Here is a 24,252-nt window from a genome sequence, read left to right on the forward strand (position 1 = left end):
GTTGAGAGAAACATCCAGTCTGGATTGGAACAAGGGACTCCTATATGCCTTCCTGCTACTACCTCTCCTGCCCACATTCTGAAGAAGACCAAGAACGACCGGGCCCTAATCATTCCAGCGACCCCTGATTGGGCCAGGAGAATGTGATACCCAGAACTCCCGTGCATTAGTGTCTATCGTCTTATAAAGCTACCCATTAGGACACACCTTCAAGCTCAGAAAGTGGGCAAGCTTCTCCATCTAAATCTATGTAGTCAGCACCTACATGTATAGAGACTGAGCAGCGACAACTGTTTGTCTTCGATTTGCCACCTGAAGTGGTAGATGATTCTCACCACTAGATGCTTTTCAACGAAATCCATTTGTGTGTGCCCATGTGATGCCATGACACAGACCTTAGAGACAAAGGTGTCCGAAATCCTTTTTTTGTTTTTACTTTAGCTTAGCAGGGCCCTGCAGTAGGTTATTTGTCAGTCAATATTGCCTTTCTGTGTTTAATGGATTAAACATCCTTGTTCAAATGGCCTCTTGTGATGAGTTTTATTGAAGGTTTGACACACACGTTCCCTTCCAAGCGGTTTCTGATGAGAGAGTGGGACCTTAAATTGGTTTTAATATTTCTCATGATTACGATCTTCAAGCCTAGGCATTGCTGCTCCATGTGCCTTCGAACCTTGAAGACTGTCTCCCTCAGTGCAATTATGTCAGCTTGCCGCATGAGTGAATTAAAGGCTTTCTTGATTCACCCAACTTCCACCGTGCTTTTTTCGAGACAAACTGGTGCTGTGTACTCGGACAGTCAATCAATCAATCAATAAGCTTTATTTCGATTTAAAACTAAATCATAAAAGCAATACATTTAAAAGAAGAGACCTCCCAACCAATCAATATAATACACAGTATTCAAGTTCATTACAATGAATTAATATACAACTCCTCTAGTTTTGCGCAGTCTCATTGCTGCCTTCAAAAAGTTTAAAACACAAAATAAAATGAATTGATCGGTAGACATTTTTAAAAACAGTAATGCCACCCTTACATGTTTAAACTTAAGTTTCTTAAGCAGATCTTTCAGATACTGTCTCCTTGGCCCGGCATAAAAAGAGCATAAAAATATAAAATGAAGGGTATCCTGCGGAGATCTACAATCGCAGCCGCAGGGCCCTTTATCGCTAAGTTTATCGGTAAAACCCTCTGGCACTGCTAATAAAAAGTGAATGAGACCAAATCTAAAACGGGTCATTAAGAATCTTTCATGTGGATTAAGTACAAAAGACAGATAGGGTTCTATACCAGTAGTTGTTTTGACCAAGGCATGTTCTCTCACAGTCCGCTTTGAGAGTTCCGACTTTTCACGATTGCTAACCAGAAAATTAGAGTGCAAGATCTTTATACTCCCCTTGTCGCTGGACCTAATTATCTCGGGTGCACTGTACAGTTCCTCACGTCCCAACTTGTTAAATGTGGTTTTGATGTATCACAGCCACGGGATCCTGCTGCAATGATCCAGTTTCAAGCAGTTCAATAAAACAGATTTTGTTAATCCGGAGTCTTTATTGAGCCAGATTTTAAGCCAGCAAAGAAGAGGTTTGACGGCCACCAGGTCAGAGAGATAGCTGACCCCCAACTCCTCATGTATGCTGAAAGTAGGTGAGCTAGGCGGAACTCTCAGCAAGCTTTTCAAATATTTATTTTCAACAGTTTGAAGTTTAGACGTTTCTATGAAGCCCCAAACTTCACTACCATATAAAACCGCTGAACAACAGATGGAGTTATACAATTTTAAAATAAGGCCGGGCGTCCAGTACCCCAGCCGAGTGGCATATCCCTTGATGGACCCTGTAATCCTGGACATGTTGAGACATTTTTCATCTATTAGATTTTTGAAATTCAGCTTTACATCAAAGGTTATGCCTAAGTAAGTGAACATGGGTACATTTCCTAGTACATGTGTACCAATAGTAAAGTTCTGTTGTCTTCGTGGTTTCTCCCCTACCGTCATCACATATGATTTAGTGAGATTAGTAGACATGTCCAGATTAGTCATAAAAGTTGTAAAACCATCTATTAAAATGTGTAGTGCAGAGGGAGTGCGGGCCAGGAGAACATCATCATCTGCATATAATAGGACTGGAACTTTACGTGAGCCTATCCTAGGGACATCCGTCGCAATACTGCTAAGAGTGGATTCCAACCCATTTATATATAACACAAATAAAAAAGGTGTGAGGATACAACCCTGACGCACCCCACTCGAGCATTCAAAACTTTTGGTTAAATTCCCCACTGGCGAGTACCTAACTACGGCTGAGGTGTCAGAGTGAAGAGTATGCAGTATGCCGATAAGTGATGGGTCAATCCCCATATCACCAAGCAGTGCCCACAATTTGCTGCGATTCACATGATCGAACGCAGCTGAGAGATCCATAAAGGCCAGAAATAAAGATTCCTTTTTGGCTATGGTGTATTTGGCACTAATTAAATATAGGTTGAGACATTGATCCACTGTGGACTTTGAGTACTCGGACAGACTTCTTGCCAAAAGACATAACTCCCTTCCACGTTAGGCAATCCATCATTTTACCAGCATTATCTCCTCCTCATACCCCCTCGAAAAAGGAGCAGAGGCAGTTGGACCCAAATGGGATTTAAGGTTTGACATAGATCTTACCATGAAACAGCTAGTATACAATCATTGTTTTGGGGGTCGGGGTGTCTGCAGCAAAGAAAGGGTAGGCTGGGCAGAAGAGAATCTTGTCGAGGTGGATAGTCCTCTACATGAAGGTCTGTTATGCACAGGACAAGAAGCAGCCTCCGGAAGGTCTGAGAACCCACTTCACCAAGGCTAAGGCAGCTGCCAATGTGTCGACACATGTAGTGTCGGTCCTTGACCTCAGCCAGGATGTGATGTGGGTATCAGTGCAACATGGAGCACTACTGCCTTTATGGCCAGGTGCGGCATGAAGGACATTTCCCCAGCATGATTCTGCAAGGCTTTTTGATCTGAGCACATTTCACAGACACTCCACCTTGGTAAAGTACTGCTTTGGTATTCATCCTAAAGTGAGGAATCTGGCTTTAGAAGTATCCATCAGAAGAACAAGTTACTTACCTTCGGTAATGCACTTTGTGGTGGATACTCTAGCTAACCGCAGGTTCCTTACTGCGCTTTCACCTCCATGTTTTGTGGAGAGTTCGCTTTATTAACATCTAAAAAGGTCACAAATTGGTACTCAGCACACTGTAATCAGCAACTGTTCATATTCTGCATCCAGAGATGTGGAAAAGGAACAGATAAGATACTGACGTCTGCACACAGCAGGGGTGCTTATATGCAGCTCCGCTTCATCGCTTCCAGGGTGGTATGGAGCCAACGGGGAGGTGCACAGCATCACCTAGCAGCACACAGCAGCAATGCTACCAATTCCTCTGGTTAGAGTCTTGCAGTAAGCAGGGTATTCTAAGGTGAAGAATCTACAGATAAAGTATTCTCCAGAAAGAGCAACACCAAAGGTAAGTAACTTTTTTTTAGAAAATGCCAATGGTTATTGTGGACTTTAGTGGCAGACTGAACATAGCAATAATAACTATCAAAGTGGTTGGGAATTTCAGGCCGCTCTGTGGAACAACTTAATGCTGCAAATGAGGTTGGATTTCTAAAGTCTCATGGCTTCAGAATATGTTTGTCCAACTACATGGGGAACCTGTGGCACACATGAAATATCTTTCCATTTCATTTCTCTTGATTAATTTCTCCCATCTAGCAATACCTCCCTGAGTGTTTTTATACTCTTTATAAGTTTACAGTCTGCTCGTGGCACTGTTAGAGGGGCCAGATTTACCACGAAAATAAAAGTGACCCCTAACAGCTCTAGGTGCACACAGAAATAAAGGATAACAAGAGAAGTTTCTTAAGTTACCTTTGCCAGCCTGTCAAAGCGATTCCTTGTATGAGACCAGAGACCTTGCTGTTGGCTACTTGCAGCCACAGGAGATGGTTGTCAACATGATGTCTAATGTGGGTTAAACACTGATTCGCCCCAGTGGCTCCTTTGAATGCACTTGCAAGCCACATTTTTGAGAAGCCACATCGCTGGTATTTCTCTATGAGTTGTACTGAAAAAAAAGAGAAAGTCTCAAAAATCACCACACAGCAACAAACAAACTGCAGACAACAAATTTTAGGGAATGTGTTTTTGGGAAATCTCATAACATCATGTGATCCTTATTCTGCTCTAATCAATAATGAATCGATCTAACTATACTTCTTACAATTTTGAAATGTAAATTCTACTTCTATGAATTTTCTACAAACACTAATTGGATTTTGTGCTACCATTTTTTAAGCTCCTATTCTGACACAGTTAATCAAGTGTTCTTTATATATTATCTTTTGCGTGTTTGTTCTCCGCCCTGCATGTTTCCTAAACATTCTGCATCACGGAATTTTACTATTCGGAGTTCACTTTAGACTGTTTTATTTCTTGTAGAAATTTGAGCTATACAGCACACTTTATGTTTTTGCATAGAGAATTTGCACTAATCTCACCACTGTGACGTGCAATTGGAGGGGGTTAAAACAGAAAGGGCCAGATGTACGACCCTATTTTGCATTTGCAAACGGGTTTGCGACCTGTTTGTGCATGCCAAATTTAATAGTGCCATGTACAATCCCTATTTAGCGAGTCGCAATTTTTTTGCAACTCGCTAAAAAGAAATTGCGAGTCGCTATTAGGAAGGGGCGTTCCAAGGGCGTCCCTTCCCAATAGTGAGTCAGAGAATGTTTTGTGACCAAAACTGCGGTTGCAAAATACTCGCAATTTACCGCCCTCTTCAAGAGGGTGGTAAAGCACTCGCAAATGGGAAGGGGTCGCCAAGGGACCCCTTCCCCTTTGCGAATGCAGGGGAAAATATTTTTTAGGGGCAGGCAGTGGTTCCAGGGACTACTACCTGCCCTTAAAAAACTTAACCGAAAACGTATCATTTTTCTTTTTTTAAATGCATCCCGTTTTTCTTTAAGGAAAACGGGCTGCATTTAAAAAAAATAAACTGCTTTATTTAAAAGCAGTCCCAGACATGGAGGTCTTCTGAGCCCAGCAGCCCACCATACCTGGGAGGGCCAACCATTACTAATGGGGTCGCAAATTGTGAGTGCCTCATTAATATGCATGAGGCATGCAATTTGCGACTTCATTAGGAATCGCTAACAGTGACTCAGACACTGTTGTACACAGCATTTAGTGACTCTCAAGTTGCTACTCGCAATTGAGCGCAATTTGCGAGTCGCTCAATGACATGGTCATACATCTGGCCCGAAATCTCCCTAGGAATGCCACTTTAGCACTGTCTTAAATATCTCCAAGAGATTCTATGCTAGTGATTGTCTGAGACTTCTGTGGGACCCACAGATCAGTGCAAATCTTGCATGGGGATATGAAACCAAAAAAAAGGAGGATTATGCCACGGCCAATAGGGAATACAACAACTATTTCACTTCATCCATCCGCAGCCTTATCTGGGCCCCTCACGTGGCCCTGGAATAAGAGCCTGACAAGGAGGTGGATTTGGCTTATGCTCCTTAACAAAATTTGCTCTTTGTATTGACGAAAACTAACCTCGGGTAACAGCTAGGCGTACTGCCTTTTCACTTGTTGCATGCTGTGGAGAGCTTCACATCTGCTGTTGTGTAAACCTTCACAGACCCTCATTGCAAGATCCCTGTTAATTCTGAAGTGATGATTCCGACAAGTACTTCTCTGTTAGGGGGATAACCCTCAGACCCAGGAATACCTGGTCCAATTTCGTGGCCCATATCTACACCGATCTGCCCTCTGCTTTAAGCAGGTGGTAAATTGTGTCAGGGCTTTTTTTTCTTGTCTGCGGTAGGCGCAACAGAGGGTGGCTGGGGGGCAAAGGGCTTTTTTATTTTAGCTGGTGTAACTTTTTCCGCTTCCCCGTGCACCTAAATGCAGATGGGTCGGGGCTAGGCACAGCCGCTGCCCGTAGCTCCATATTATATTCCACTAAATAAGGGCCAGGAGAAACCAGAAAACCTGTTGATGCCTAGAGTACTCTTATGTTCGGGGCACCCTGTAATGAGGGTCATAGTCCTGAAATACACAGAAGATGACTCATCACAACCAATAAGTAATCTTGGTTCCACAATATTAAAAAGCAACACTCTTCTCGAAAATGGATTTTAATTTTTCATTTACTTTCGTTTTTTTTGGCAAGGCAGATTTAGTGTACAAAATACAATAGTGTAAAAAATGTCTTCCTAATTAATCATTTTTTTCGAACCGGTGATGAATTTAATTTCTAATACATCAATGAATTACAAACGAGGAACAGGGATATCCGTCTTCTGAGCAAGTAGTTTTTGGGGCCAGAAGCCCAATTTTCGTAAAGGCAACAGCATGGGGTACCAGCGAAGCCCCTGAATTGTTGCAAGATTTCATTTGTTTCCTTTTACAACTGCCTCGTCACCCACGGCTTTTAACCCAATATGTTTGAAAAACTGTGCTATCAAATTTAAACTTTTATCCAATTTTCCGAAAGTAGGAGTATTTCCTACCCGCCATTTCCCTGCGGTTGTCTGGCTCTCTGATTGGGTGCAATGGGGACAGGAACCAACATTTTCACATTCTTTCCCCAGACTCTTCCAGTTCCCGGCTCGGCCAAGAAAATAAGTATGCAAAAAGCTGTGAAATTGTCGTAATAAGGCTTCCTCCTCTGTGGGAAATCACATTTAGCCCCTCAAGGAGAAACCTTTGCTTTCCATGCAGAGGCTCAGGGGTCTATACGTACTTTTGCTGTTAACGTCCAGGTCAGACACATAGTCCCAGATCATTGGCTCCACCAGTTGTGCCACGCCAGACTCTGCAAGGGTAAGAGACTAGTCAGCAGCATCAGGGTCCCACAATGGAGTCCTCACTCAGCGCCTTCAGTCACTCACCACTGCACATACAGATGTTCAAAAGGCAAAAAGCATCCAATCTGCCCACCTAAACCTAGAAACGCATCTTGCACGAACAATTCACGAGTGACGCTCTTCATAAAGATGATTATCATTCTATCACTTCTTTATTCATAGCTGAATCACTGCTCAGAAAAGGATCAATGAATTTGCCTTAGGAAATATTTTAGATTTACTCGATAGAGTTGGAGGTGATTTAACCAAAACAAATTGACCACACACAATGGTTTACTAATGCTGTTTAATAGGCCTGCAAAAATAATCACATCCTTATAAATTAGGCAAGAATCCAAATGTACAGTTCAAGTAATGCATTGTTTTTGTTTTTAAAATATGATTCAATCGGATGCAGCTAGAAAGAAAAAAAACTCAGAGCTGAAGGTAACTTTTTGTCAGAATCTTTAACAGATTAATCATATTAATTGTTAGTGCTGACTTTATAAGTGTAATATTTGACTTGAAACACTGTTCTCTATCAAAGGAAAATAATTCCTATTGTCACTTATAGAGCCCATTCATGGATAAAGGGAAATCTACCTCTGCAAGAAACTGATGGCTAATTCTTTCCAAAAACTCTAGTTTTCTGAATAATGCCATATTTTATTAATTTTAGAGTAACAATGTATTAGCTTTTATATGGGTCGTACATTTCTTTGTTAATAATGAATTAGAATAATGAAAAGAGCATTGGCAAAGCCAATGGGTCGCGCCTGTGCGAGATCTATTGGTTTTGCAATGCTTTTAAGACATGTTTCACCGCACCGCAAATTGCTGTGCAACATAGTTCAAAGTCAAGAAAAAAGCGATAAGAAGCAGTCAGTGTTGATCGCGTCATAGTGCTTTTTTCAAGCCATGTTGCACAGCATCCTGCAAAAAAGCAAATAAGAGAGAAGTTTGGGGGATGGGGAAGACGCAGCAATAACAGACCGTGTGGAAGGTGTGGGATATGGGGATAATAAAACGAGGAGGGAGGGAGTAGCAAAGATGAGTGGAGGCGTGAAATAGTACCTCAATCACAGCGTGATCAGAGCATGGGCACTAATTAAGTTGAATCAATCTGTGCTTGGTCTGTGCTCCACAGAAAGGAATGGAAGTAATGCTTGGCCTGCACTGGCCAATTAGGAGGCTGCAAATAAGAGTGACACTGAAGCCAACGAATGGTAAGCAATGGGCGGACTCCGAGTCATTTATTGTAAACAATAATGTCTCACACACAAGCAAATGCAGTGCATGCGCTGTCACAGGCTCAACCTAAAAAGAGGTGCTCCCTGCCAACAATTTACAAATTCATATACAGAGTGTTAATTCTTGCAGACCAAATGAGGGTTAATTTGCTTTTTGTCAACAAGATGATTGTATTGCTAGAGGAAATGTAAATGTAAATGTATGCGTCTTGTAAAGCGCACTGCTGCCCTGAGGCGTCGTGGCGCTGTAGACCGCTGGGGAACCCGCCCTGGCTATCCCTGTGAGATGGTCCCTCCAGGGTATCTCCAAGGTGAAACCAGGCATCCACGGCGAATGTGGGGGGCCGTTGTGGAGATGAGGCAAGCTAATGCCCAGAGTTGCCGAGTGTGATCCCTGGTTAGAGTAGGCACCGAAGCGAGAATTATCGAGTCCGCTGGCCCTGGTCCACGACCCTGCCGCGTCGGGAATTGAACCCTGGTCCCGGGCCGTCCTCTGCTTCCGGGTCTGCTGCCTCTAACCAGTGAGCCACACCACTCCATAAAACAGCTGTCTGGTTGCATAGCTAGAAGGGGGAGAGAGACTGCTTTGGTACTTACACTAGATGAAATGCTGTCGATTGTGGACAAGGGTGATATTGATGGAATCATCATACTGCATTTGTCCACGGTGTTTAATACAGTAGGTCATGATATTCTGATCGAGATCTGATAGGTTAGGACTAAGAGATACTGTGTTGAATTGGTTTTCCTCGTTTCTGAAATGTCAGTGGAACACGGGGATGGTACCTCCTGATCGATCAAGCCAGCAGGAAGTTCTATGTAGAGTGCGATAAGGTTCTTCCTTGTCGCCCACACTGTTTAAAAATCATTTGGGTCGTCCGTGGTTTCCTATGCAGACAAAACCAAGTTACCCAAATGATCTTACTATTGGATACAGACGCCCAGGTTTCTTCTGGAAACATAAATGTGTGTTTCTCTTCAGTGCAGTCCTGGATGGCGAGAAATTTTCGGCATCTCAATTGAGTTAGTGTAGTATCCTCAGGTTTGTACATATGTTCCTTTACTCCTCTCCATCTAGCTGCTCAGCCAGTGTGAGTGTTCCGGGTAGAATGTTAGTGTGGTTGACATGAATGGAATACTTGGGTGCCTGGTGTGAATGTTGTCAGCTGGGAGATGGGCTGAGCAGCTAGGAGGCTGCTCCTGGTGGGTCTGCTTATTCTATACTCATGCTTCCTGTTATCTTACCTATGGACTGAATAAACCAACTAATTAACTCAACTACATCTGCCTCGGCTATTTCATTACCTGAACGTGTGGGCCAGCACACTACAGTTAGATTGAGTTCATAATGGTGGGTAAGTTTGTCGCCAGATGGAACAAGGCTTTAGGCTCCTGACTGAGGTAAAATCTTTAGGTGTTATTTTGACAAGCATCTTTTAATGAATAAGAAGATTGAAACTGCCTCATCGTCCTGCTTTCTTCAACTTAAGATGCTGAGGAAAGTTCTTCCTTTTTAACCAAAGCATATGCATTTCCAAATCCCACTAATCCAAAAACAAAGGAATCTCTTTTCTTAAAAAGTAACTCTTCACTAATACATTTACAATTACAATACCTGCCAGGACATCTTCATTCATATTCCGAAGCATGTCATCCCACATGATGGGTGTCACATACGGAAAGGTGATGACCACGTAATTTGCGACAGCCTTTGCGTGGTTCAGAAAAAGTTGCTCCATTGTGCACTCCCCTTCACTCAGACACTGCCTGGACTCTTCCCCCTCTCCAAGGTAATAGACCTGTCAAAAAGAGAAAGAAGAGAAAATGCTGTGCAGGTTGGGGGCGGGGAGGGCTGTTCTGTAGGGATATTGAGTTGTTTCAAGCCAGTGCCCCTAGGAGGGTTGGTTGCAGGGCCGAGGCCCTGCAGCCCAACAGGTGACCTCTGCCCAGGTTTTGGCGGGTTCTGGGAGGCATTCACATGGCAGCCCCTCTACCCTATTGTTTATCCATTCGGTTCCAACTATACTCCATTCAATGGTGTCTTTTATGAAACTCAGAAGGCTGCGTCAACTCAACCCGCATTCATATCTCTGCCCTACGAGTTCACATAGACTTTAGGAGTGGGCCTCACGCCAATGAGTGAGCTGAAATAAGGATTCGCCTGGAAAAGTTAAAGTGCACAGCTGTTCTTGTGTTATCTGCAATCCAGTACGTTAAATTAAACATCTCTTAATGGATGAAAGTCTGCTGCTGCCATTGCTCAATAAAACTCTAGATTGCTGTTTTTTTACTGGTACCCTCAGTCTCACTCACAGTGTAAAAACCTCGAAGAGTGTGACTCCGAGGCATTTCCCAGTAGCTTAGATTTTGAGGAAACCAAACCCTTCTACAAAAGACAAGAAAAACAAAAGGTCCACCATGGATGTTTTCCTGCACGGGGATCTGGATCAAATGCAGGAACTGTGAATATCTCCAACTGGTCGCAAGAGCCTTGGAAATCTTGGTTTTAAAAAATAAACTATTTCACATTTCCTCTCATTGCTTTAATATGAATTACTATTAAAAAGAATGGTACAACATTAATTTTATTTTAAAATGTAGCTAAATCTCATATTTTTCTAATCAGAAAACAATATAGGCAATGTGGATTAAAGAAGTTGACACAGTCACCATTATGATGCAGGCTGCGGCAGCACCCCGAAAGCAGTGTGTATACAATTAGAGCACGGTCTATTTCGTTGACAGGAAACCCATAACAGAGATTTAAGATTAAAGGGAAGTAACTTAAATGTTGGCATGCCATAGGCACTACTAATAATATAAGCCTGCAAAATATTTTGTCTTGGTTTTAGCTCCCGGTTAATAAAATGCATGATCATCCTCTGTTGTTTGTAGGTAACAGACACAAATCTGAAAGCTCTCAAAGAGGGAAACGCAAGTAATTCTATTTAGACAGATTTGTTATGGTTTCTGAAGACTAAGAAAAATGTTGTTTACATGACAATTCCTCGATCATTCTTGTCACTGCAGCATGCAATTGACACGTTTTAATTTCCCACACACAACATATATTTGGTGTTTATCGTGCTGACAGTTTCACAGATGTTCATTATCCTTTTTTCTGAAGGATTTACATGTTTTTAGACACTTTGCGAAAAACACAATTAAAGAAAACCAAACACTTTACTATTCTTCAATTTACATTTTGTATTTGAATTTGTATTCATAAATTGCTACTAATGCTCAATATAGAGCCTCAAAGTGCTAAAATCTCCAGGTGAACCATACCCACAACATAGCGACAACAAAAGAAGGTGAGGGAAACAAGTAAAATCACCGCTGGTTTTGAGCAGCCAGGTTTTAATATTGTTTTTAGAAAGCAGGCGCGAACTGCCATTGCGCAGAGGGTAAGAGGAAGAGAATTCCATAATGTTGCCCCTGCAACTGCCACTGAACGGTTTCCGACTCGATCAGTACGAAAATTAGGAGGACGGATTATGAAAGCAGTGGCAGATCCTAAAGACCTAGCTGGAGTATGAAACTTAAAAAGGCCTTGAAGCCTGTGAGTTCCTTCTATGAATGTGGGACGCAGTCTAGAATTGTATTCTTTTTATTACTGGCAACCAGTGAAGAGACTTTTGAATGAGAACAGTGTCTGGGAGGATGGAGCAAAAATCTGGCTGCAGGGTTCTGCACTATTTAAACTTTGTGTAGGAGTTTCTTGGATACACCAAGATTAAGAGGATTAGGAAGTGATAAAGGCATGACTCAACGTCTTTCTAGCTGGCAAAGGTGAGAAAGTTAATGCATTACAGAGAGTTATAAACAGACCAAAGTAGGTAGCAGTAAATCAGTAATCAAGACCTGATTTTGAAAGGAAAGCCTGTTGTCAAGTTTGACTCCTAAGGTCTCGACTACTTCGGCTGGAGATGGAGAAGAACCGAGCTCTGATGCCCACAAGGGATCAGTCCAGTGATAATTGTTTTTTCTAAATATTAGCAGCTGTGTTTCATCAGGGTTCAACTTTCAGTGGTTTTCGTTCATCCCATCGGCTACTGATATTAGACATGAAGAACTGAAGTGGAGTATGACTGTGGGTGTTAGTAAAAGAAATAATCAATTCCATGTCTCCTGGATAAGATCTCACCTCAAACCTGAAGCCACAGACCTGGGCCACCAGAGGGGTCATATAGATGTTGAAGAGCATAGGCCTCAAAGATGATCTCTGTGGTACTCCAAAGTCAAAGGCTATTGGGTCTGAGGAGAAAGGAGGGAGCCACACGGACTGAAACCTATTGGTAAGAAAATTGAGATCCAGGCAAGAGCATCTCCACCAATCCCTATTACTGCTAACCTCTGTAATAAGATGATATTGCATATAGTATCAAATGAAGCTGACAAGTCTGACAGGATGAGGGCAGCAGTGCTGACATCATCCATTATGTGGTTGAGGTGTTCAGACAATGAAAGAAGGATGGGTTTTATGCTATGAACAGCCTGGAAGCAAACTGGGAAGAATCCTGAAGATTAGAGGCTATAAGATACAAGGAAAGTTGACTATTAATGTGTGTTTCCAGCATCCTGACTGGCGTTGGGAGCAGAGAGATGGGCCTATGGTTTTCTGGCATATTAGGATCAGTGTTGTACTTTTTAGGTTTTGCCTGCACAGAGTTTGCACTGTGCCTGCAAAACCTTTAGTAATAACAAAAAAATCTTAAAAGGGGACCACTGCCTATCTAATACTTACCTTTACTTACCATTTGTTAATTCCAACGTCGATCTAGTTTACGTGTTTCTAATTGGTCAACACGTCATTTGCTTTCATTTTCCAGACTTCCTGCTCTGCCTGTCCATGCCATAGCATGGAGACTGGCTTAATTACAGCTTCCGGTTACTGGCTAGAGGCCAGTATCCATTCCACTGGCTGCAGACTCCGAATGTACTTTTTTTCCATTTGTAATTAAGTACTCCATACGAGTGGATCTGTAGGCTGTCTTCTCTCCTCCTCGGCTTGTTCAGCCACCCCCCCCCCCACGCCTGCTGCCGTTGTTTTTATAGAACCACCCGCTGCTTATAACCCACAAGTCCTCCTCCATGTTCTCTACCAGTTTACCAAATATACCAATATCTCTATTTGCATAAAGAACAGCTGCTATAATTGCTGAGTTTAATGGTACTCAGTTTATGACCTTGGCTGAATGTAAGGTGGAGCCGTCCTTTCAGGTTTTCAAACTCATAACCCAGTTCTATATCTTGCACTCTTCTTTTACCTGTTAAGTGTTCTTCTACCATGGCAGGTGTGATCTGAGCTACATAAAACTACGAAAAAAATGAAAAAAATATGGTCTAATTTAGTTTGGTCTCATTTCTTCGTTATGATAATATGGCTTGTGAACTACATCATCTAATACAATATCCTAATCCTACAGAGGACAGGTTTTACTGACTGGAGAGGGCACGAAGGCTGTCAAATGTCTCTCACTAATACCATTCTGTGACATCTACAACTATTAAGAAGCATTTCTGTAGGTCACATTTGCTGTATGCAGGGCTTTGAAAATCTAACTGAATGTCTAAATGGGCAGAAGAAAAAAATCAAGCAAAAAAACAACACAAACCAGACATTTTAGATGGTAAATTTCAGCAATATTTGCCACTTGTCATCTCTCACTCTGTACTGAAAAGCTGGAGGCACAAGTGACAGGCAGCAAAACAAGAGATATTCTTCACTTCGTTTGGCCCAAGTTGTTGGGCAATCCTATAATCTTTGGGACTAAAGCAAGATATCTGACTTTCGTGTTAGGCACAGAGTTATGTTTCATCCATCCGGAAAATGAAGTGATTAAAGAAGTTACTAACAATGACACATGATAAGAAGGAAACGTACTCTATCTAATCATTTCATACATAGATCTTACTCGAGCTCTGATGTTTCCAAGGCTAGACATGGTGTTGCTGAGCCTACTCAAAACACAGGTCTACAAACTACAGAGAGGACAAAACAAACACCACTCTGAAATGCATATCGTTCCTTAAAATGACTCCACTGCCTTGTAATCGTAGAAAGGTTAGCATTGAAAGGCCTTGAGGCATGAGCTTGGGAAAGATATTACCTACCACCAAATCTAGCAGTTCATTATCTTCCGCGGAACTGCATACTACAAATGTGCCTTAGTTGCCTAATGAAGCTTGGAAGGAACCTGGTTTTACAAGTGAAGAAAACTTGTTCAGGACCCGTTGAATGAAGATTTGTCTCCCTAGACAGAGAGGAGTTGGAGGGACATTGCTTTGTGAATAAATTCTTATGGTGCTGCCTAACCGCAGATGTAGCGGAAGTACTGCATTTGTATACTCAGCTTTGTGGTGTTGGTTTACGTGGACTTTTAATGACTGCACCACAGTCATAAACACTGTGAGAAGCTGGCCTCGTATATGCTGTCCACTAATGTAAGTGGGCACCTTGCACAAGTCCAGACAACCCTTATGGTGATTTAGGAGGTCTCAGACAACCTTAGAAAGCTATCTAAGTGGTGGCTGTGGAGCCTTTAGGCTTAGTCTCGAATGAGTGTAAAGCAGTTTGTTTTAACAGAATGGAATCTTATAGTATAGATTAAATGAAAAAGAACCACACAAAGTATTTATAAAAATATGTATTTATTATATAACACTATCTAGTATGTTACAGTATCTCCTACATGGAGACCGACACAAAGCACACAGTACTTCAGCAAAGAAATCACAGTAAATAGCACTGATACACAGTGGGCCCCGGGGTGAGGGGGACCAAACCATATACTAAGAAAGTGGTATAAGAACAACGACTCGAGTCAGGATAATGTTAAGAGGACGTAGAATCGCTGGGACCGCAAGGAACCACCCAAAGTGAGTAGATAGGGACCCCATGGAGGACACATGCAGTGTGGGAAACACGACCACGGGCTCCGTACAACTCTATGTGTAAATCACGGTTGGAGTTTTAGTTTTAAATCTTTTTATTATTATTATTATAATGGAGCATCACAAGTGGAAGGCACAATGCAAGGGGGCCACGCAGGGCTCGACAAGTTCAGCGCAAAATGCTTTAAGGTATGTGGGCTCCAATGAAAACCTACATTCCCGCCACCCACCCCAACAGAGAAGAAAAAAAGAAGAACTAAGGAGAGAAAAAAATAGAAGAAAAAGAAAACCACTCTTCCCTCCCCCAGGGGAATTGTCCTTGGATGGCACAGCGTAAAGCGGCATATCCCAGAAGGGCGTAAATGCATCATGTGTGGGTGTCTGGAGAGGTAAGGTGCAAGAGGGGTAGATATTTGGGACAATACAGTTCCCTGAATTCGGGGTTAGGAGGGCTAGAAAGGGTTGCCAGAGATTGTTAAAGGAAGAGCCCTTGCCAGCTAAAGTGAGAGAGATCTTCTCCATGCCCAGCACGTGCCACAAACGTTGATACCACCCTGTGTGTGAGGGAACCCAGGTGGATTTCCAATGTATGAGTATATTCTGAATGGCCATGCCCAGGGCAATGGCTATCTGCTTCCCCCTCTTGGACTTCAGGGGGTAAGTGAGCGGATTTGGGACTCTCAACAAAATGTATGCGGGGAACCTAGGAAGTTCCGTGTCTAAGTGCTCATCTATTTCGTTGAGGACATGTATCCAGTAAGCCTGGATGTGTGGGCAGTCCCATAGGAGGTGGAGCAACGAACCCCTCTGTCCACAACCCCTCCAATAGTCGGGACTATGTGTAGGGTCAGCCTGGTGAAATCTCTCTGGGGTGTAGTACCAGTGGTATACAAGTTTATTGAAGGCCTCGGTCAGGCCTACTTGTGTTGCTGTGTGGCGTGCACTGCAACACGCGCCTTCCCACTCCTGGGGGGTAAGGTCCCGCCCCAAGTCCCTCTCCCATCGTGCCCGCCCGGTGTGGTAAGTGTGAGTGAATCTGAACAAGAGCATTTTGTAAAGATCCGAGATCAGTTTTTTGTTGGAGGGGCGCGTAATCAGCCATCGTTCATAGTGAGTAAGGAGTCGCGATGCCTGCACCTGATTATTGGGATGCATGGCCCAGTGTTGGATCTGCAGGTAGTGCAGTCGTTCCGATTCAGGGAAGCCGTGATCGGCTCCGAGTTGCGAAAACGGATCAATTTCACCCCTGTGGAACAAATGACCCAAGGCGCGACAACCCGCTTCTCTCCACAGCGGAAAAGACCGAGGATTTAAAGTCTGGGTTGTCCACTAGGGGGCTAAGCGGGGAGGGGAATGTGGTGAGGGCGTACCGTCTGTTAGTCCGGTCCCAAACATTAAGGATGGAACGCGTTGCATGAGAAGCATAGAGATTGGGTGGATGATGGGGTCTGGGCAAGAAGGGGACCTTCATCAGAGACGTGCCGGCGACAGCCCAGTCCTGGAAGAGGCAGTGCTTCTCAGATTCCGCTCTACTCCATCCGACCAGGTATCGGAGTTGTGTGGTATTATAATAAAGCGTGAGGTCCGGAACTCCGAGGCCTCCCTCGTGCAGTGGGAGGAAGCTTACAAGCCGCTTCATTTTCGGCTTGCTTCCTTGCCAGATAGAGGAGGAGAGGTCAGACTGGACTCTTTGTAGCCAACCTGTAGGGGGCGGGAGAGGCAAGGTTTGGAAAAGGTACAAGATCTTGGGAAGAATGGTCATTTTAATGGCTGCGATTGGCCCTAGTCACGATAGCGGGTAGTGTTTCCATTTTAGCAGCGCAGCACGAACGTGGGCCTGCAGGAGGGCACAATTAATTTGACGCATGGCTTGTAGAGTCGGGGCAAGCTGTATGCCCAGATAGGGAACCGCCTCATCTAACCATTGGAGAGGGTATCGGGCCTGGAGGTCAGTCATGACCTTCGGCGGCAGAGACAGATTCAGTGCCATAGATTTCGCTAAATTGATCTTAAAACCGGAGGCCCCTCCAAAAGTCTCTAGTTCCTCTAAGAAGCTCCACAGGGCGGTCGTTGGATCCGTGAGAGTGGCCAACACGTCATCTGCATAAAGGCTGATGGTATGTGTGTCTCCTCCAAAGCGGATACCAGTAATCAGTGGGTGATCCCGGACTCTCTGAGCCAAGGGCTCCATGTATAAAGCAAAAAGCAGGGTCAAAAAGGGCACCCCGTCTAGTTCCTCTATGGACAGGGAATGGCACGGAGGTATGGCCATTCACTCGAACAGTTGCAGCGGGAGAGCGATAACAGTTCAGGATGTGCGTCCGCATCTTGTCTCGAATACCAACACATTTCAGCGCCTGCTCGAGAGACAGCCAGTGGACGAGGTCGAAAGCTTTCTCCGCGTCCACTGTTAAGAGCATGCATTCCCCAAGGATACGGGAAGCCTTCCCGATCAAGTGCGTGACTCGCTTGGTGTTGCGGTCGTTTGCTGCTGCGGTATAAAACCCGCTTGGTCGGGGTCTACCAGCCCCTGCATATGAGGGCCTAGTCGGGCGGCGAGGATCCCAGTATATAGCTTCAGGTCAATGTTTACGAGCGAAATAAGCCGGTAAGAACCACAGGATGTTTTATCTTTCCCGGGCTTTGGAATAACGACCACTGCAGCCTCAAGCATGGACGCAGGAATTGCGCCCGGCTCGGCATAGGAATTAGAAAGGCGGGTGAGCAGGGGGGGCATGGGTAGCGCAAAATTGCTTGTAGAAAGATGCGGTATAACCGTCGGGACCAGGCGATTTGCCCAATTTCAGGCGGGATATAGCGGCTATGACCTCTTCCACTCTGATCTCTCTCTCCACGTGCGCGGCTTGGTCGGGGGTCAAGCTAGGGAGGTGGGCCTGAGCCAGATAAGAATCGATGTCTGCTGCCTCTAGAGGCTGTTCATCATAAAGCTGCATGTAAAACCTCCAGAATGTGTTGGCTATAGCAGCGTCGTCCGTGTAAAGCGTTCTGGTGCATCCCCTGATCTCCTGAACCCCTTCTCTTTGACGGACTTCCCGCAATTTGTGTGCAAGTAGCCGCCCACACTTATCCCCTCCCACATAGAAAGAATGTCGCAAGTGCATCACAGCGTATTCTGCCCTATCACGGTCAAGAGCAGCCAACTGCATCCTTGCCGCTGTTAATTGTCTCCAAGCCCGTGGGGCCCAGGTGCGCTGGTGCAACTGCTCCAGTTCTCGTGTTTTAAGAGTCAGTTCCTCCCTCTTCCGTTTGTGTTCCACATTGTCAGCCGTAGATATAGCTATTACTTCACCCCTAAGTACCGCCTTGAGGGATTCCCACCTAGTGGAGGGGGCTGTATCTGAGTTATCGTTGTGTTGCAAGTATTCGTCTAGTGCGCGTTGTAGTCGAGTGACCGTGTCTGGCCGATGTAGGAGGGCATCCCTGAATGCGCAGTGTTGAACCGGGGGGTGCGCCTGCTGGAAAGCTAGGGTGACTACCACAGGGGAATGATCGGAGAGGGTTGCCACTAGTATGTCAGCTGAGAGCGTGATATCTAGAATAGATTTAGTGCCCAAAAAGTAATCTAATCTGGCATAGGTTTTATGTGCGTTTGAGTAGAAGGAGAAATCTCTTGTGCCGGGGTGAAAATGTTGCCACAGGTCTGTGAGTCCCAGGTCGCGTAATTGGGTGTGTCCGGCCGAGGAGTGGGCACCGACCTGACTAGTGCGTTGCGCAGAGCGATCAAGGTCGTTGTCAAATACTAAATTGAGATCACCCTCAAGCAATATATGGCGGTCTGGAGTGGCCATCCCTTCTATTAATGCCTCACCCACGAAGCACTCCTGGCCATCATTTGGCATGTAAATGGCCCCTACTGTGAATGTGTGTCCCTCTATGGTGAATTGGTAGGTGAGGACCCTGCCTCGTATTTCAGCCCCCTTTTGTGCCACCCTCTCCTGAAAACTCTTCGAGACCAATATGGCCACCCCAGCCTTTTTCGCGAGACCGGAGGAATGAAATTGGGTGGGAAAGGAGTGGGACCGAAGTCTGTGACAGTCCTTAGAGAGGAGATGTGTTTCCTGGAGGAGACAGATATCCGCCCCGTGCTTTCTAAATAAGAGAGGAGTGCTCTCCATTTGATCGGATTGTTAAGGCCCCTCACATTGAAAGTGAGGATCTTTATGGAGGGTGGCGGCATTCAGTCTGGGGAAGGTGTGGACGCCTCATGGGAGTCTCGGCAAGTACAGGACCCCGAGCTAGCAGAGGGAAATCACCCACGGCAGCGCCCATATGGGGGGAAGGCAGATGCCTTGTAAGCCAGAAGAAGTCCCATGCTGGAAAGCGAGGGAGGAGGACGAAGAGTGCCAAAAGTAAAAAGAAACCCCAACTGCAGAGAGAAAAAGGATAGAAGAACGAAAACCCCTTAAGGCGCAACAGTCGCAAAAATAGTTCAATGTTCAAACATTGTCCGCCATCTAGGGATGAACTGGGAGGAAGTCTATTCGGTGGTCGTGTGGCCAATGTCAGCTCTTTAACCTCCCACCTCCACCCCCAACATATCAGAAAAAGGATACATCAAAAATAGCCAGGAGTGGTCAGTCAGTAGAGGCCTGCTCCAGTGCCCCTGGCAGGGCCTTTTAGAGCCGCTTGTTGTTCCATCTTGATCACTGCGGGATCCGGCCGGCGAACACTGCGCCGCCGCCTCTGCTGTCTCCATGTCATCACCGGACCCTTGTTCTGAGCGACCCCCATCATCAGTGTCCTCCGGGAGGGTGATCCCAAGGAGCTTGCTGGCTTCTGATAAAGAGCGGAGTTGGAATAACTTGCCATCATGTCGAAACACTAGGCGGACCGGATGCCCCCAGGAGTAGGAGATGTTGCGTTGACGAAGGACCTCTGTGATGGGACGGAAGGTCCTGCGTTTCTGGAGGGTGATGGCTGCAAGATCCTGGTATAGCGTTGGTTTCTGATAACGAAAAGAAATTTGCTGTAAGGCACGGGCTTTGCGTAAGATCTCTTCTTTAGTTTGGAAATCCTGGACACAGACCAGTATGTCAGCGGGGGGTGCTGTCGCTGCTCTGGGCGGGGCGGGCCTGTGGCGCAATCCAGTTTCAACAGAGAGTCCAGAGGGTTGCCCAGAATGAGCTTCCTCATCAGTGCCAACCCCTCGGATCCTGATGTTATGGCGCAGGGAGAGGTTTTCCAGTCTTCCAGATGAGATTACACGTCCACCTGCTGTTCGTGGATGTGGAGTATTTCTTGCTGCACGGCTGCCATTTCTGTGTCTCGGGAGTCGCTTTTGTCTGCTAGAGACACCACTCTGTCCCCTATGTCATCCACATCCTTGCGGACTTCTTTAAAGCTCTGCTGTTAGGTCGCGTTTTACAGTTTGGAGGTCCTCGCGCAGAGCGGCAAATAGTGAATCCAAAAAGGCCTGCGTCACCGGAGCCTCTGACGAGTCCGCCATCTGCGAGGTTGGGCTCGATCGATCTGGGTCGCCAGACCCCCCGCCCTGCGCTTTGGCGAACAGGTCCTTCAGCGCGTTCTTTTCTCTGGTAGCAAACTTGTCCTTCCTACCCTTGGTTGATGTCATGGTCGGGGTCCCAACCCCACCAGCTGTGTCGACTAGCGAGAGAAAGGAACCGAGTCCGTCCAATCTTGTGTCCGGCTGGGCCAATAGGTCGGGCTCGTACCTTCAGTGCATGGACCTGGGGAGCCGGGGGGAATCATCGCTAGATGGAGCCAAGGATGTCCCGGGGTAGCCAGAGAGGGTTTCTGAGGACCATCCAGTTGTCTGAGTTGTTGTGACCAGACGGGAACCCAGTTTGCAGGGGCAGTGGTGGGAGAGAGGCGAAGAGCTATCCTGGAGAAGGTGCAGAGCCAAGGCTATAGGCGGAGGTAGAGGGTATCCAGCCGCTGTTAGGCTTGTAGCGACCGCCCAAGACAGGCCCCGGAGCTGCGGTGTCACAGTGGGGCTGGCTCGTGCCCCCTAGAGAGACCACCGCAAAAGAGACCCCAGGAGCTTGTCGCCGAGGTCCGCTGCGGCTGTGTCCCACAAGGGCAAAGGTGAAAGGAAGCACGAATGCTCTTCCTTGTGCTAATGAAGGCCATAGGCCGGTGCTGGAAATCGGCGGGTGGAGGAGCGAAGACAAAACACGTCTTAGCTCTCCGCTATCTTGGCCACGCCCCCACGGTTGGAGTTTTAAAGATTAAGGACCCTTCACAGTGGACACTGAAGAAACCCTGTGGAAGACAGAAGGTTGGATAGACACCCCACCCGTGGATACCAAGTTCTCTATCCCAGGGAAGTCGGGTGCATAGATGTGTAGTGGCGTCGGAAACCGCCGTCGAACCCAATGGAGGACTTCAGGATAGTGCCGCTGCTGGGAGAAGAGAAAGTGTCTGTAGGAATCCAAACATGGATTCTTGAAGAGGAGTACTTGAAAGCAGAGGGGACAGAGTCTGGGTCACTTAGGGGTGACTGGGAGCTTAGTAGACGAACACCCACCAACGTAGGGTGCTTCAGGAGAGATGTTGAGGACCTTGACTCTGCAGCTGCGGGGACCAGGCGATGCTGTGGACGACCAGGAGCTGGATACAAGCTGTCCCATGAAGGATGTCGAGTGTTTAGGGGTTGGTGTCCGGTGGGAGCACCAACAAGCCTTGGCAAATGCAACCCAAGCAGGAAGTCAAGGAGGTACTCGGTGAGGGCCAACAAGGTCTAGGGGACTCACCACAAGCAGGGGAGTTGGAGCAGGCCTCGAGCAAGCAGGGAAGTCTGAAGAGAACAAAAGTGACCCTCTAGTGGACCCACAGGCCGGAGGCACTGGAGTCGGGAGAGGACCTCAAGCAGCTCACTAAAAGATGCAAGCCACGATGCACACAATGCGGTGTGGCTGAAGATTCTGGTCACTGGAGGTGCTTGAGGTTGGGGCTACTTGGAGCCTGAAGATCTTCTTGCAAAGATGACAACAAGCCTTTGCAACTGCAAAGGGGACACTGTACCCAGGGGTTTGGTTATTGCAACCCCCACAAAGACTACTGGCCTCAAACTTGGAGCAGGCCTCGGGAGCTATGGAAAACCACCACCTGGATTGCAGAGCCCATAGAGTCCGGAGGCGCTCAGGATCTGCAGACCGGTCGACTTAGTTGTGGTGCCTGAAAATGCAGGGGAGTGACTCCTTCGCTCCAAGGGAGATTACTTCGGTTGTCCTTGATGCTTCACAGGTCTTGGAAGGTTCCTGTATGATGCACAGGCACAGACGGTGCAGCAGCCTGGAAGGGAGACAAAGTCAGGCCCAAACAAAGTCCAGAGTGCCCAGACGCTAGAAGAGCAGTGGTGTCTGATATGAATCTTATCCCACGACGAATCTAGGGACCTACACCCAGGTAAGCCATTAAGTACCCTAGGGAAAGGGTTGGGACGATTCAGGGGACCCTCCCAGGGGAGGGTCTGGACATGGGGAGGTTACTCCCATGTCCTTTGTCCAGTTTCGAGTCAGAGCGGGAGCCAACAGCTCCCAGGACTGGTTTGAACTGGACTATGCACAGGGACACCAATGTGCCCCTCATGCAGACTTTCTGCATGAGGGGCAACCACCGAGCCCTAATACACTAAATCCTGTCTCGGAGGGGGTCACACCTCCCTGTGACAGGATGCCTATTGTTCCACCTTCATCTGCTCATGCTTGGCTCAGCAGCAGGAGGGCAGAAATGTGTCTCTGGTCGGCAGCAACCATTTTGTGCTGTCCGGGTCAAGAAGGCTGGTACCGGAAACACTGAGAGCCTAATGGAGGTCTCTTCCACTGCTTGGAATCATACCTCCCACACCGTTTACGGTGTGGGGTTATGATTACAACACGTTTTGATACCAAACATGATAGGATTCGTAGCAGCCATTTTCGAGATGATCATCACGTATTTATGCGGTGCCCCTCTATATAGTATATGGCTGCTTTACTGACAACACGGGAGAATGGACTCCATAGGCTGCAGTGGTGTCCTGGTCGTGCAGGGGCACCCTCTCACTTAGAACCAAGCACCCTGCCTTCAGGATTATAAAGGCCTGCTATAGGGGTGACTTATAGGTTTTAAGGGCAGCGACCCTTAGATATTGTAAACCTATATCTTTAGTAAGTGGTGCATGCACCAACTTACAGAGGCTGCAATGGCAGGCCTGTAGTTCTATTTTACATGGTCTCTCATGGGTGGCATGATGCATGCTTCAGCTCATGTGAGACCTCTGGGGTACCTATGCCCTGGGTACAACGGGTACCATATACTAGGGACTGATAAGGGTACCCCAATATCCAATCTGGGATGTACCTAGGTACTGAACACAACAGTTTAGGGAGAAAGCAGATAGACTGGGGTCCTGATTAGCAGGATCCCAGTCAGACTAGTCAAAAACAACATCACATAAAGCAAAAAGTGGGGGTAACCATACGAAGCAGGTCCTACTTTCCTACACAAATCAACAGAGCTAACACCCCTCATTAATACTGACGGACAGACACCATCTGACAGTAGTACTCTTTTTATGTGCCACTTAAAGGATTTTCCTGGCAGGAGTTCTCAGCAGCAGCTTGAAGGAAAGAGGCCTGCCTAATTTCGGAGTAACTTCTTGGAAAAGCCCGCAAAACCTAAAATCCTTTGAATTAGGCCTTTGTTTTCGACTTACCAGGTACCCCATGTTAACCTTAAAGCTGATTTTGTTCCCTGTTCCCAAATCTGTAACTTCCCCATGAGGACTCTGAAAAACAGCCCCGAGAAAAATGTGGATCACTACTTAGGCTGTGGCATACTAGCAGAATGTAGACATTCTCTTGAAATGCCTACTCTGAAAATGTCTGACTAGCAATGTCAATGGGTGCAAAGGTTTCAAGTCTAATGGGAAACACTAAAATATAATTATATCAGATGTAAAATCACTAGAAATTAAAGACATAAGGCGTGAGGGGCGACTGTAAAGTTTGCCGGCCTGAAAGCTGTGCTTAATTAGTGATAAAGGTTGCTGAGGAAACCAGGGAAGTTCAAAAGGAGTTCGGTTAAGTATATTTAAAAAACAACCTGCTCTAAAAAATCTCTCTCAGAGTAAGCAGTGCATGGGAACTTCATTGGGTACATTACTGGAGACTGGAGTGAGGGAGACTGAGTTGTTCGGATGGGTGGCAAAGCCACCTCATGCTTACGTCT

At 46.0% G+C, this 24,252-nt stretch overlaps 1 protein-coding gene across 7 annotated transcripts in view; it reads right to left on the reverse strand.

Annotated features, from left to right (window-relative positions):
- HEXD (hexosaminidase D) overlaps positions 1-24,252 on the reverse strand; it is a 167,312-nt gene that overhangs the window by 65,400 nt on the left and 77,660 nt on the right. For 5 of the 7 annotated variants that reach the window (XM_085616858.1, XM_085616861.1, XM_085616859.1 and 2 more), the window contains exons 6-8: positions 9,776-9,959; positions 6,808-6,879; positions 3,921-4,116 (exon numbers count right to left, since the gene is read on the reverse strand). In XM_085616858.1, coding sequence (XP_085472984.1) covers positions 3,921-4,116; positions 6,808-6,879; positions 9,776-9,959 — 452 coding nt within the window. The remainder of the gene's footprint in view (positions 1-3,920; positions 4,117-6,807; positions 6,880-9,775; positions 9,960-24,252) is intronic. The other 2 variants (XM_085616862.1, XM_085616863.1) reach the window with 1 other exon arrangement.

This window comes from Triturus cristatus, chromosome 7, assembly GCF_964204655.1.
Source record: "Triturus cristatus chromosome 7, aTriCri1.1, whole genome shotgun sequence".
In the NCBI taxonomy this organism is placed as follows: domain Eukaryota; kingdom Metazoa; phylum Chordata; class Amphibia; order Caudata; family Salamandridae; genus Triturus; species Triturus cristatus.